Source organism: Megalobrama amblycephala, linkage group LG10 (assembly GCF_018812025.1).
Source record: "Megalobrama amblycephala isolate DHTTF-2021 linkage group LG10, ASM1881202v1, whole genome shotgun sequence".
NCBI classification, from domain to species: domain Eukaryota; kingdom Metazoa; phylum Chordata; class Actinopteri; order Cypriniformes; family Xenocyprididae; genus Megalobrama; species Megalobrama amblycephala.
This window is the reverse complement of record NC_063053.1, coordinates 1,308,570-1,324,001: the sequence shown is the minus strand read 5'-3', so window position 1 is coordinate 1,324,001 and position 15,432 is coordinate 1,308,570. Positions and strand designations below refer to the sequence as shown.

General features: G+C 29.5%; 1 protein-coding gene across 3 annotated transcripts in view; it reads right to left on the bottom strand.

The window, feature by feature from the left end:
- anapc1 (anaphase promoting complex subunit 1) overlaps nucleotides 1-15,432 on the bottom strand; it is an 84,239-nt gene that overhangs the window by 32,787 nt on the left and 36,020 nt on the right. For all 3 annotated transcript variants that reach the window (XM_048203882.1, XM_048203884.1, XM_048203883.1), the window contains exons 22-30: nucleotides 12,907-12,985; nucleotides 11,377-11,413; nucleotides 11,180-11,253; nucleotides 10,746-10,924; nucleotides 8,733-8,959; nucleotides 8,536-8,654; nucleotides 5,342-5,613; nucleotides 665-899; nucleotides 438-529 (exon numbers count right to left, since the gene is read on the bottom strand). In XM_048203882.1, the coding sequence (XP_048059839.1) occupies nucleotides 438-529; nucleotides 665-899; nucleotides 5,342-5,613; nucleotides 8,536-8,654; nucleotides 8,733-8,959; nucleotides 10,746-10,924; nucleotides 11,180-11,253; nucleotides 11,377-11,413; nucleotides 12,907-12,985 (1,314 nt within the window). The remainder of the gene's footprint in view (nucleotides 1-437; nucleotides 530-664; nucleotides 900-5,341; nucleotides 5,614-8,535; nucleotides 8,655-8,732; nucleotides 8,960-10,745; nucleotides 10,925-11,179; nucleotides 11,254-11,376; nucleotides 11,414-12,906; nucleotides 12,986-15,432) is intronic.

Sequence of the window (15,432 nt, the reverse complement as noted above, 5' to 3'; positions counted from 1 at the left end):
CATTCTAATCGTGTTAATGTTAACATGTTAATTGTGCTAAAAAAATGCAATCAAAGTCAGGTGTGGGTAATTATGTGTGTTTATACATATAAATGTCTATAACTCCCAAACGAAATGAGATATTTTCACAAAATTTGGCACGCTTATGTATGAGGCAAAACAAAACATGAAATTGGCTCTAACTACAGTACCGCTGGTCTGATTGACTTCAAAATTGACATGCAGTGTCTTTGTCTCAGTTGCTATCATAGTCCATTATGACACTGTTGGTCTGCTGCTAGCTTCCTTGTTTGCTTCTGTTGTGCTTGGCCTGCTTGCAGCTATATTTGTAGTTGGTTTTTTTTTGGACCACTGTGCTCCGTCAAGCTGGTTTCTGTTGTTGCTGAGCATTCAGGGAACATGATAACATTCAGAAAATGCTTTGGAAACACACTCACCCCAAGGCAGACCATGCCAAGCGCTAGTCCCGCTGCTAAAGAGTAGGACTCCCTATCCGTACAGTACTCCATCTCAGGACCAGGTGGACGTCCTTGGGAACGACACAACACACAGCTGTTACAGACTCAGATATAAGACAATTAACTTGGTATTCATTCATGATTGAGCTCAAACGAGAACAGCAGCTCATTTTATTTCATGCCAAACACTGAACACACACACTAACCGATCTCTGCCAGCAACACCTCCGCATTGTGCCGGTGACCGGTGCCCTGGTAAACCAAACCGATGCCGACAACAGCGGCCACTTGCACACTGTGAGGCACGTCCAGCTCGGTGGAGGTGGGCGGCAGCAGTGCGGGGATGTGGATGCTTAGCAGGCGGGTGATGGACATGTCCATGGTGCCCAGTTTAGCAGCAGAAACGCCCAATAACAGCCCGATACTCGTCATTTCGTGACCCTGAGTCAGAAGAGGTCAGAAAGAACCATGTCATAATATGTTCATATGTTATAATATAGCCCACATAAACATCAAGCCAAAATAAATTATAAATAATAATGATAAAATATTTTATTTATTATTAATATAGAATATAGCATATTATTTTTTTATATTTTTATATGATTAATATTTATTATAAAAACAAATACATTCACACACACACACACATTATATTTATATTTATATATATATATATATACACACACACATATTCATACACACACACACACATAAATATATAATAAAATAAATATAGACATATATAATCATGTAATATAATGTTCATGTTATATTACAGCCCAAATAATAAGAATATATAATAGTAATATATAATATAAAAAATATTTAAAAAAATGTATGCTTATATATATATATATATATATATATATATATATATATATATATATATATATATATATATATATATATATATATATAAAATTTATGATTTTTTTAAGATATATTCAGGGTGAAAGAAAATAAATAAAAATTAAAAAAAAAAAATTAAAAAAGTAAAATAATACAATAAATTAAAATAATACAATAAATAAAAATAATAGCAATGATAAAACACAAAGTAATAGTAGAAGTAGTAAAATAAATTTAATAAAATATGTTTTTATAATTATTATACATACACACACACACACACACACACACACACACACACACACACACACACACACAGGCATGTATAACTATGTCATATAATGTCCATATGATATATTATAGCACAAATAATAATAATAAAATATATTAGTAATATATAATACATAGAAATATAATAAAAATATATTCTTATTTTACGATTTACATTTATTATACACAGACACACACACATATATATACAATATACATACATATATACATATATATATATGTATGTGTGCATATATATATATATATATATATATATATATATATATATATATATATATATATATATATATATATATATACACACATTTTTAAATCTATTTTTATTTTATGATTTATTTATTATACACACACACACACATATATAAATAGACGTACTGTATAATAATGTCATATAATGTTATGTTTGTATGTTATAATATAGCCCAAAAAAACCCAATTGAGTCCAAATAATATTATATATCATTAATATACAATAAATATAAAAACATTTTTTTTTATAAAAAATAAATATAAAAAATGTTAAAAAACGAGCAACATTTTAAGCCATCATTAGGACATTTGCATATAATGTTGATTATATAATCATGATATAAATTGAATAGTTTGCCCAATATTTCTGTGCGCTACGCATCAATATGTCACAACATGACATGTTAATCTAATGCCACAGCTCATTTTATTATATCCCAACAGCTTCACATAGTCCTGCCCCAAACTTTGCTATTCATGCATGTTAGATCACAACATGGAAATAAGGTGAGTGCCTTTTGCATGAAGATTATTGTAGTGCACTGCAAATCAGTCACTTATGAGCTTCAACTGCAGTCAGGATGCGAGAACCTCTCTAGGTTTCTCACAATTTGACTAAACGTCCAAATAAAAACCTCTCCAATCAATCAAAGAATGACCGTACAGTGATCTATGCAGCGTTGGGACCGACACAAACACTTTATTCATTCATTAAACGCTCTCATTCATTCATTCTTACATTTGCATGAAGTAAAACAGGATGTTTTTCTGCCGGATTCTTGTAAAATAGGCAAGAGTACTATCAGAGACTAGAAAGCCTGGCCGCAGATGAGAGAGCGGGCAGTGTAAACACCAAACTAGCTAAAGGCTCGATATAGCTTATAGATTACAGATATGCTCAGCGACCACAGAAAGTATCAACAAAGCCTGGCCTGACTGGAAATGAGAGAGCAGCACACGTTACTGCCCTGTGAACTGTCAGAATGAAACTCAGCTCTACGTTTGACTTTCATGTGAGAAAAACAACAGGATGAGAGCAAAAACCCCAGAAAACATGCAAACCTGACAGCTCCAATGCTAAAAATGGCGAGATAAGAGAATTAGGGGAGGAGGAGGAAGAGGAAGAAGATCATCGTTGGTATTCAGGAAGAGCCTCTAGGGTCCATTAGCAGGACAGACGCCATCTTGGACTTAAATAAAATAAGTGCGGCCCACTTCAGAGTGTCCGATTCTAATTAAGCGAAACGCAACTTTTTTAAGAACTTCAATTCCACTAAAAGCCACTGCGCTAAACTGGTCTTGTTTTGTTCTTCTGAATAAACACTAGAATTAACAATCGACCGCAACTCCTGATTCCCACATAGATCTCCATTATAGATAAGCTCAGGTGACTCATGTGATCTAAGGTGAATCATTCTGTTAGCTACACATCTGCTGATGTCTTACAGGTGCTACAGTAGATTGTGTGTTACATCTGCATACAGACACAGTTGTTTATTAGAAAAAACACATGTGAAATGTGTTCAAATGTGAATTCATTCCGATTGATGAATCCGAACGCACTGTTCACATGAACACGTCTGTATACCAGAGTCCAAAGCGAGACACAGGACAGCATTGACTTGCACTACTTTGTCTTTTGTTGCACAAGAGGTTCATAAACGCTTCTCGTGTTTGGAAAGTTTGTATGTTTGACGCGTGTTGCTTTCTTTCAAATGCAGTGTTGATGTGGACGTGTGACTTTTATTACGACTGTGCTACTAGTCCAATTAGGGTCCATGTAAACGCAGCTAATTTGTTAAAAGGCACTGGCCACAGGTCGTGCTCTTGCGATTTAAAGCTGTTGTTTCACGTGTTTGGCTACTTTTTGTTTGTTTGTTTGTTTACTGTGGCCAAGCAAACTCTTAAAACATAACGATTATCTCACAGAAAAGTGGAGGGAAAAAAAAAAAAAAAGAGTGTGGACCCCAGGTTTATTATCATTTACGGAAACTTACTAAAAACATTTTTGTTAATTGAAATAAAGCTGAAATAAATTAAATGATAAATATTAGATGAAAAACTTACACTGACCTAAAATTAGAAACATTGCCTTGGCAACTAAAATTTCGAAAATTACTGAAAGGAAATATGTAAAAACTAAAACTGAAATAAAAATAAATTAAACTTTAATAGTAATATTTAGAAAAAAAGTAACAAAATTACGAAAATTTAACTGAAATAAAAATAAATTAAACTTAAATAGAAATATTAAAAAAAAAAAAAATTACTAAAATGTAAACTGAAATAAAAATAAACTAAATAGAAATATAAAAAAACATGTAACAAAATTACTAAAATTTCAAATGAAATAAAAATAATAAACTAAATAGTAATATAAAAATAATAATGTAACAAAATTACTAAAATTTAAACAAATAAACATAAATTAAACCTACATAGTAATATTTAGAAAAAAACAACAAAATTATGAAAATTTAAACTGAAATAAAAATAAACTAAATAGAAATATTAAAAACAACATGTAACAAAATTACTAAAACTTCAAATGAAATAAAAATAATAAACTAAAAATAGTAATAAAAAAATGTAACAAAATTACTAAAATTTAAACTGAAATAAAAATAAATTAAACCTAAATAGAAATATTTAGAAAAAAACCTAACAAAATTATGAAAATTTCATAACTGAAATAATAAATTAAACAAATAGAAATAAAAAAAAACAAATTACTAAAATTTAAACTGAAATAAAAATAAAATAAATAGAAATATTAAAAAAACATGTAACAAAATTACTAAAACTTCAAATGAAATAAAAATAATAAACTAAATAGTCATATAAAAAATAATGTAACAAAATTACTAAAATTTAAACTGAAATAAAAATAAATTAAACTTAAATAGTAATATTTAGGAAAAAAAAACATAAAATGACTAAAATTTAAACTGAAATAAAAATAAATTAAACCTAAATAGAAATATATTTTTTTAAAAAGTAACAAATTAAAATTTTAACTGAAATAAAAATAAATTAAAGTTAAATAGAAACATTTAAAAAAGAATAATAATCCTAAATTTAAGCAAATAAAAATAAATTAAACCTAAATAGAAATATATTTTTTAAAAAGTAACAAAATTACTAAAATTTAAACCGTAATAAATATAAATTAAACTTAAAATAGTAATTTTTTTTAAAAAAAGTGACAAAATTACTAAATTCAAACTGAAATAAAAATAAACTAAACTAAATAGTAATATAAAAGTAACAAAATTACTAAAATTTCAACTGAAATAAATTAAACCTAAATAGTAAAATTAAAAAAAAAAAAAAAAGCATGTAACAAAATTACTAAAATTAAAAATGAAAATATAAAAGTGAAAACTATAATTTATAAAAACAACAATAGTAGTACATAAGCACTGGACCCCGGAGAGTGACATTATATCCTGTTGCTCACATTCGCTGAGTTTTCGGAGGCGGTCACTGACCTTGGTGAGGTAGTCATGGATGTTCAGCGTGGCTAGTTTGGTCAGGTGGCCATTCAGCCCCAGGGCCATGAGGAAGCCAGCGTACTCGTTGGCCAGGTCAGCACTTTTGGGTTTGTTGTAGGCGATCCAGGCAGATTCCACCTGGGAAGCAGGAGCGATCTTAAGACCAGCCGCCACTCCGTTATGAAAGCTGGGCCAGCTGGTCATGTTGGGCGGCACGTCGATGTTACCGCTGTTCAGATCCACCATGGTGTTCCTGGGAGGAGCACGGCCTGATGGAGGAGGAGTTTATTTAGTTACTAAGAATACACATCAGAAATGTTGTGTTTGTTGTGAGTAGAAAGTATGAACTGATAAATACTTCATTAAGTTTTATAGTTAAAATCTAAATGGATGGAAATTTTATATGCAGTTCACATATATAAATCTTAAATTTAGACCTGTTTTGGATGTTTACCCCTTCTTTAACCCTCAAAAACCGAGACGAATAACTTTTGAACCGCTAATCCAATCTGTATGCTTTAAAATGTAACATAAAGAGGAGATTCTCGGCTTTTCAGTGATATCGTATTTATCTCATTCTGACATTCAGAGGCTCCGTGTTGAGACTGCTTACGTCATCAAATTCTGCAGCATTGATTCGTCAAGGCAATGCATGTGATTTGTTCCTCTAAGCCAAACAGGAATGATTATTGATGCCTAGTCCTGCCTCCTATGCCCCGATTGGTTCAAACCATCATCATCATCATCATCTCAACCAATAAACATGTGTTTTGCTCATTTGAACCACGATACTATCATGTTTCTTTGGTATGAATAAGCGCAAAGTGAAAGTATTTGCACGCGCCAGAGATGTTCACGAGTCTTTTATCTGGAGTCCGAGTCGAATCTCGAGTCATTAAAAAAAAAAAAAAAAAAAATTCTCATAATCAAATCCTATTTTTTTTTATCCTAGTTGTATTATATAGACAAAATAATATCATCTTTCTATCATCTGCTTTATTAGAAATTAAGGTCCTATGATGTAAGGGATAATGTACATCCAGTTTGCTGCTTTATAATCCATTACAATGTACAAAACAGTCGTCCTGGCAACACGAGTAGTTGTTTTCAATACAGTCGCTAACTGGACGCAAGATGGCGCCAGTGAGTCACGGTTTGTTATCCAGCTTCGTTGTTAGTGACAACAGTCATTATCAGAAAATATCAAACTTCGGAATGTTTAACGAAATGTCAATTGAAAACTCTACACATGCTGATTGTGATACATTAAAATATGAGCTTTAAGTAATAAATGGATTAACATCTCTATCTCTCTCTCTTATGGACACATTAAGAAACAGAAAATCTGCATATAATACAAAAAGATTGATTAAACGTAGTGCTAGGTTTAAAGTCTAGATTATTTTTTTTTTGTTCATATTTTAACAACATATTTTATCATTTTTATGCGATGTCTCATAAAATTTGATGATGTTCCGGTGTCTTTAATTGTTTTCCCACATTCTGTGCATCTAGCTGATCTGACGTGAAAAACTCAAAAACATTTTTTTTGTATTAATTTTGCTCCCTAGTCTTTTTTGGACACACATTATCAATAAATAAAGTGCACCTGTTTATTCCTAAAGAGTAATATTGTAGTTTTATCTAGAGCAATATTGTAACAAACGGCTATAACTTGCTTAGAGATTGTTACATTTAGACAAATTTCATCTGAAAGTTTAAAACATCCAAATATAACGCACTGTTTATAGATTTGCTGGCGTTTTTTTGAAATTCTGGGAATTTTATCCATTCTCAGACAAAATAAATGTAAAATTGGCACGTTAAATGAGCTAAACTGAAAGTTCAAGTTGTCCTGTTTAAAATGATATATGGCACTTGATGCTGACTGCTAGAATGGTTAGAAAACCAGAGAAAAGTGCAGTCGAGTCAGGAGTTACGTTATTCATTTTAATTTAAATAAAAAAATATAAAACATTTAAAAATTGAATTAAAAGTAAAATAAATGCTTATTTTTATTTTTATCATTTACTGTTATTATTATTATTATATTAATTTTAATTTTTTTATAATTTAATTTTAATTTTTAATTTTAATAAAATTAAAATAAAATACAATTAAAATAAAATATAACATAAAATTAAAAAAATGAAAACTTAAATAAAATTAAAAGTAAAATAAATGTTTATTTTTTATTTTTATCACTTACTGTTATTATTATTATTATTAATATTATTATTATTTTTAATTTTATTTTTAATTTTTTATGCATCTCAGAAAAAAATAAAAAAAATTTAAACAATTTTAATTTTTAAAATAAAATATAACTTAAAATTAAAAGTAAAATTACAATAAAAAAGTACAAATTAAAATTAAAAGTAAAATAAATGTTTATTTTTATTTTTATCATTTACTGTTATTATTATTATTATTATTTTAAATTTTATTTTATTTAAAATGTAATTTTAATTTTTTTAAATTAAAATAAAGTAAAAATTAAAATTAAATTAAAATTAAAAAGTAAAATACATTTTTATTTTTATCACTTACTGTTGCTATTATTATTATTATTATTATTATTATTATTATTATTTTAAATGTTATTTTATTTAAAATGTAATTTTAATTTTTAAAATAAAATATAACTTAAAAGTAAAATTAAAATAAAGTAAAAAGTAAAATTAAAATTAAAAGTAAAATAAAAAAAAAATGTAAAATACAAAAAAACTTAAAAATAACAACAACAACAACAATAATAATAATAGTAAGTGAATTAAATTAAAATTAAAAAAAAAATTAAATTAAAAATTAAAATATTTAAATATAATATAAATAAATAAAATTTAAAAAAATATTTTTTTATCCATTCTCAGACAAAATAAATGTAAAATTGGCACTTTAAATGAGCTAAACTGAAACTTCAAGTTGTCCTGTTTAAAATGATATATGGCACTTGATGCTGACTGCTAGAATGGGTTAGAAAACCAGAGAAAAGTGCAGGCGAGTCAGGAGCCCCAAAAATGCTCTAGGTCTTTAAGGGTTAACGGACATGAAATCGTTGAAGATGGAGTGAAAGATATAACGCTGGGTTCTGGTCACAGTTGCTGCCAACCAAACTCTTAAAAACAGTTTTGCTAGCCCTGTAAGTGTTCATTAGAAAGCTTCAAAGCATGGGCGCTGGTTATGAGTACCAGTCAGGTTGAGTTTTGGCACAGGGAGTGGTTCGGTCGGCACAGGGTGGTATGAGAAGAGTGTGAAGAGTCCGCGCCCCACCGGAAGAGACATGGTGCGCTGGCACAACTGCAGCAGCCTGCAACAAAAACAAGAGCAATGATGACGTGATCTCCACACCGTCACCGTCAGGCAGACATGAGCGGAGCGCGCTCACTTGTTCTCCTTCTCCTCGATGTACTCGTGGTCACTGACTTCAGGCAGGTGGGGCACATTGACCCGGACAGGTCTGGAGCTCTGGAGCAGACGCCGGACCTCCTGCACCCTCAGATCCTGACTCCAGATCAGCCCCGTCACCTCCGGGCGCAGGTCCGTCATGCCGTCCTCCTCCTCATCCGCATCGCTGGTCACTGGCGGCTCAAGCATCACGTTCAGACCGACCGTCTGGGGCAAACACAAACACACTGAATACACAGCCTTCAGTTCCTTTAATGCAGCATTCACTCCACTTCACAATTACTGTAATTACACTTTCTAAAATGAGAAAATACCGCTCTGAAATGCCATGTTTGAGACAGTAGATGAACAGTTACTTTCAGAACTGCCACTACCCAGGAGACAACATCGTTTTTGACCCGTGTTACGTGTCCTAGGGTTTCTATGTGATACTTTGCATGATAATGAATAAGCAAGTACGAGTACATGAATATGAGTCTAACTTTTAATTTCGAGCACAACCAAAATGAAATTAACTTCAACAGTTAAAGACAGTTACGCAGCTTTGTTGATAGTGTCTTAATTCAGGATAGTTTACATTTGATCTAGTAATAAACTGTTGTTAGTGTTAACTAAAACTATTAAAAAATCATGTACGGTAAGTGAAATAAATAAAAATTTAAATTATAAATAAAAATAATTAAAAAAAAAAATTTTTTTAAATAAAAATAAATTTTAAAATAAAAATTATTTAAAAAAAATATTTCAAAATTAATTAAAATTAAAAATTAAAAATAAAATTAAAAGTAAAATAAATTTGTATTTTTAATCACTTACTGTTATTTTTATTATTTTTATTTAATTTTATTTAAAATATAATTCATATTTATTTTTTTATAATTTTATTTTAATTTTTAAAATAAAATATAACTTAAAATTGTCAGAAAATAAAAAAAAATAAAAAAAATTTAATCTAAAAGTAAAATACATTTTTTCCATTTACCGTTATTTTAATTTTAATTTAATTTAATTTAAAATGTAATTTTAATTTTTAAATTTAACTTTAATTTTTAAAATAAAATATAACTTAAAATTAAAAGTAAAATTAAAATATAATGTAAAAAAAATAATTACATTTTTGTTTTAATTAAAAATTAAAATTAAACATTAAAATAATAACAATAATAATACTAATAATAACGGTAAGTGAAATAATTTAAAATTAAAAGTAAAATTAAAAATTAAAATAAAAAATATAATACAAATAAATAAATAAAATAAAAAATATATGAAAAATTCAACCTTAAAAACCTTAATAAATGAGTTTAAGTTGAAAAAAAGCTGAAATAAAACAGGACTGTACAGAAATATAAAAAAGCACATACATAATTATTAAAAATTAAACTAAAATGAAAAATAAAGACTGAAAATAATTAAGCTAAGTCAAAATATTAATAAATACTTTAATACAACAGTTTACATTTTATCTAGTAATAAACAGTGTTGTTACTGTTAACTAAACTATTAAAAATCATGTACGGTAAGTGGAAAAAAAAATAAATAAAACAAATATGAAAAATTCAAACTTAATAAGTTTGTTGAAATACAAAAGTTCATAAACATGAAATAAAACAGGACTATACAGAAATATAGAAAAGCACATAGCAAGTTCACTAAAACTTCAACTAAAATGAAAATAAAGACTGAAAATAATAAAGTAAGTCAAAACAATAATAAATATTTTAATACAGGATAGTTTTAGACATTTTATCTAGTAATTATGAACTAAAACTATTAAAAAAATCATGCTCATTAAGTAAAATAAAATAAAATAAAATGAAAATAAAAGACTGAAAATAATAAAGCCAAGTCAAAATATTAATAAATAATTTAATACTACATAAATAATACTAAAACAACAAATGCAAAAAAATAAAGGTCATCAGTGGAGTTCAGAACTAAATGTGCTGCAATACATGTAAGCAAGATCTTTACATTTGATTCACTTCCTCACCGATTTGCGATTGGCTAGGGTGACTTTGTGAGCTTGCTTGGTCAGGTCCTGTCGTCCAATCAGAGCGCAGACCTCCTCAGACCAATCAGAGCAGGGGTGTTCTCTGCACTGGTAGATGGCGTCTCTGATGGGCAGAGCCACACCAAACGGGACCGACTCCAGATCCTTCAGAGTAAATCCTGAGGTCAAAACAAGCATGTGTACAGTCACATGGCCCTCGTGACAAAGTTTAAAGATCTTATATAACTAAGCTAACATGAACTAAAGTAAACCAACAAACGCTGCAGGATCTGAGACGGTTGATCCTGGGATTCTGGGATAAACACAATGGAAATTTCTACTGTCATGGCAGAGGAGCATGTTTGCAGTGTGTACGTGTGTTGAGCGTGTTTTTGGATCAGCAGGTTGTGCTGTGTTTCTGGAACCGCTCTGACCTGCGGAGGTCAACCACACCACCAGCTTCTCGGCCAGGCATCCGGACGAAGGTGCGGGCTTCACGCCGCTCTGCCTGTGGAACACACCCCACAATCAAACACCGGAGGACTGCATCAGCTGACTAGAACTAATGAGCCGGCACTTATCTACAAAAACAAACACAAGGCACATGACAACATTCATGAACCATACGTACCTTCTCAGAAAAGGATCGCACGTGTTTTTCTTTTGCCCTGTGAAAACATGGACCAAAAACTTCATGGTCATTCATATACACGAGTCAAAAACACTTTTTATCTGGTTTTGGTGTTATCAAATGAACTTGGATGTTTTCATTTATTATAAGTGAATAAGCTCAAAATTGACCTCAAGTGAAAGTGAATAATATGAAAAAAAATGTATATATATATTTTTCATATAATTCACTTTCTCTTCACTTTTAGAGAAATTAATGCTTTTATTCAGCAAGGATGGATTAAATTGATCAAAAGTGAAAGTTAGGATGTTTATAATGTTAGAAAAGGTTTCCATTTCACATGAATGATGTTTAAAAATAAACTACATAATAAATACAAATTAAAATTAAAAAAAATTTAAATAACAGTAAGTGAAATGAATAAAAACTAAAATTTAAATAATTTATTTTATTTTTTAAATTAAAAATGTAAATTAAAATAAAAAATAAGCAATAAAACTAAAATTAAAATAATAGCAGTAAGTGAAATGAATATAAAATTCAAATAAATTTAATTTAATTTTTATTTAAATGTTTAAAATTGAAATTAAACAATTACAAATTAAAATTAACATATATCTATATGTCAAAAACACTATTTTTAAATAAATAAAATGATAAAATAAAATAATAATAAATAAATAAAAGAAATTATTTTTTTATTTTAAAAAATTAAATAATTAAAATTAAAATTTTTATATACATGTATAGAAGTCAAAAAAACTTTTTATCTTCTTTTTTCCTGGGTTTTGTACTTGGATGTTTTGATTTATTGTATAATGTATATGATATAAATAAAAGTGAAAAAGCTTAAAATTGACCTGTGAATTATATGGGGAAAAAAAAAAAAAATTCTAATAAGGAAAATTAGAATGATTTCTGAAGGATCATGTGACACTGAAGACTGGAGTAATGATGCTGAAAATTCAGCTTTGATCACAGAAATATATTGCATTTTACTATATATTCACGTAGAAAACAGCTGATTTACATTGTAATAATATTTCACAATTTTTACTGTATTTTTGTGTAAATAAATGCATTTCAGGAAAAAAATAAGCAAAATATGCTGGTCATTTTATAAGCTCTTAAGAAAAGTCATACTACCTGGGATACACATATAACTGTATCACCCAATAATTATTTAAATCAGCATTGGTCCGAATAGGTGCCAACATGGAAACATAATCAGCGCTTATTTTGTCCCAGAATTACTGTACTATTTACACAACTACTTTCAAGAAAAAGGTTATGTGGAAAATTATTTCAATATTCTAAAATAACTAATGGATTTACACTGAAAAAGGAGAACATAATTTTCAATTTAGTCCAGCCTCAAGATCAGAGTACAGCTGTAGGTAGTTTTGATGCTTCCAAATTTATGGTATCAATATTGGGCAAAATTTCTATATTTGTGTATAATACATAAATTAATTCATCAGTGCACATGCTGACAGTAAAGACGCCCTCAGCAGCCCTCTCAAAGCCCACCTGCTGACAGCCGGGAGAGGTACTTCAGCACGTTTGTGGAGATGGCGTCCTCATCACCGACCACGTACAGGGCATAGCTCTGAGACAGACGGAGGAAGACAGTATTAGCAGTGGGACAGCACCTGTGTGGTTTTGGTTTGTCATGACAGTCACTCTGTCTGGTCGTGTGGGGGGGGGAGAGCGAACATGTTTCATCATGACGCGATGCAGGAGTGAAGTCATCGACCACACGCATGACTGCATGCTTCACAACCGCAGCACAGGTGATACGCCGCTCACTCACAACTATTTCAGATGCAGCTGGGAAATTAAAAGTGTTTAGGAATATTTTTTAAAAACAAACGAATAAAAAAGAAAAAGGAATGTAACTAAATTCAGCAAAATGCACTTAAGAAATTAGGAAATTTTATCGTGATGATATTGTTAACTAAAACTATTACAACTTTGTTAATTGAAATTGAAATTAAATTAAATTAAATTAAAATAATAAAATAAAAAAAATATATAAAATATGAAATGTTCCCTGCCTTTATATATTTATATATCTTTATATATTTTGCCTGCCATGGGCAACTAGCTGAAACTGATTTTTCGTTAATAAAATCAAATTAAATTAAATTTAAAAAAAAAACATAAAATATGAAAATGTTGCCTGCCTTGGGCAACTACCTGAAACTGATTAACTGAATAAATTAAAAAAATAAAATAAAATAAAATAAAATAAAATAAAATAAAATAAAATAAAATAAATTAGATGAAAAACTACAGCTAAATGAAAATTGAAATGTTGTCTGCCTTGGCAACTAGCTGAAACAGATTTTTTGTAAATAAAATAAAATAAAATAAAATAAAAAAATAAAATAAAATAAAATAAAATAAAAAATAAAATAAATAAAATAAAATAAAATAAAATAAAATAAAATAAAATAAAATAAAATAAAATAAAATACGAAATGTTACCTGATTTGGCAACTAGCTGAAACTGATTTTTCGTTAATAAAATAACATAAAATAAAAAAATAATAAAATAAAAAAATAATAAAATAAAAATTATTTTACAAATAAAATAAAATAAAAATAAAAATAAAATAAATACAAATAAAATTAACTTAAAAATTTCAGCTAAATTAAAATTTTGAAATGTTGCCTGCCTTGGCAACTAGCTGAAACTGATTTTTCATTAATTAAATTAAATTGAAAAATATATAAAATATGAAATGTTGCCTGCTTTGGGCAACTAGCTGAAACTGATTTTTAGTTTATTGAATAAATTAAAATTATAAATAAAATAAAATAAAAATAAAAAAATAGATGAAAAACTTCAGATGAATAAAAATTGAAATGTTGCCTGCCTTGGCAACTAACCAAAACTGATTTTTTGAAAATAAAATAAAATAAATTCTGAAGCGAAGCAATGCATTTTTGTAAGAAAAATATCCATATTTAAAACTAAAACATTTAATAACTATCTTCCAGCAGACGACTGTACGCATCGAGTTACTCGTGGCGCAGTATGCGTACGCTCGTCTGCCGAAAGCTAGATATTTTACTTTATAAAGTTATAAATATGGATATTTTTCTTACAAAAACTCATCGCTTCTCTTCAGAAGGTCTTTATTAACCCCCTGGAGTCGTATGGATTATATTTATGATGGATGGATGTGCTTTTTTGGCCTTCAAAATCTCACCCTCCATTCACTCCCATTATAAAGCTTGGAAGAGCCAGAATATTTTTAAAGATTGTGTTCGTCTGAAAGAAGATAGTCATATACACCTAGGATGGCTTGAGTAAATTTTCATTTTTGTGTGAACTATCCCTTTAATGAAACTATAACAGTACATAACACTAATCAAAACTCTGAAATCTGAATATATATACATCCAGTGACACTTCCTAACAAGTGCTTATATCATCAGACTGGTTCTTTAAACATCTGAACAGACCATCTAAAGCAGCTTCAAAAAAGTCTCTGTGATATTCTGGTGCCTTCTTCAATGTCTAATTGAGTATTTCTCCAGTCTAAACATCCAAACAGGTGAAAATCTCAAGTCTGATAGCTTCAAAAAGTATTATCAGCGCCCCTCTCCTCAAAACCTGCTCAACAAAACCACAACTCCACGCATGAGGCACAGCAATGCTGATGCTTTCCTTATCAATTACCACAAAATGTAATGGAGAGAAAGAAAGTGGTTGGAAAAGAGAGAGAGAGAGAGAGAGAGAGAGAGAGAGAGTGTAGTTTAAGTATAGAGGGATTAAATGGATGCTGTAATGTTCTGGACTCTAATCTAAGGGACGGGAACGGTGGGGTAAACACAGCCCATAATGGAGTAACGATTCGTCAGCACCTCAGTGGGGTTGTGCGTCACTTCACTTTGCCTGATGGAAGGAAGTACAAAACAAACACACACACCATGACGCCCGTGACCCCTCGTATCGCCCTCTCCAGTGATTCAGCCCACCACTTCCACGGACTAATTAAGGAGGGGCATCACTGCTGCTCGCAGGACACGGAGGACGCCCAGGGA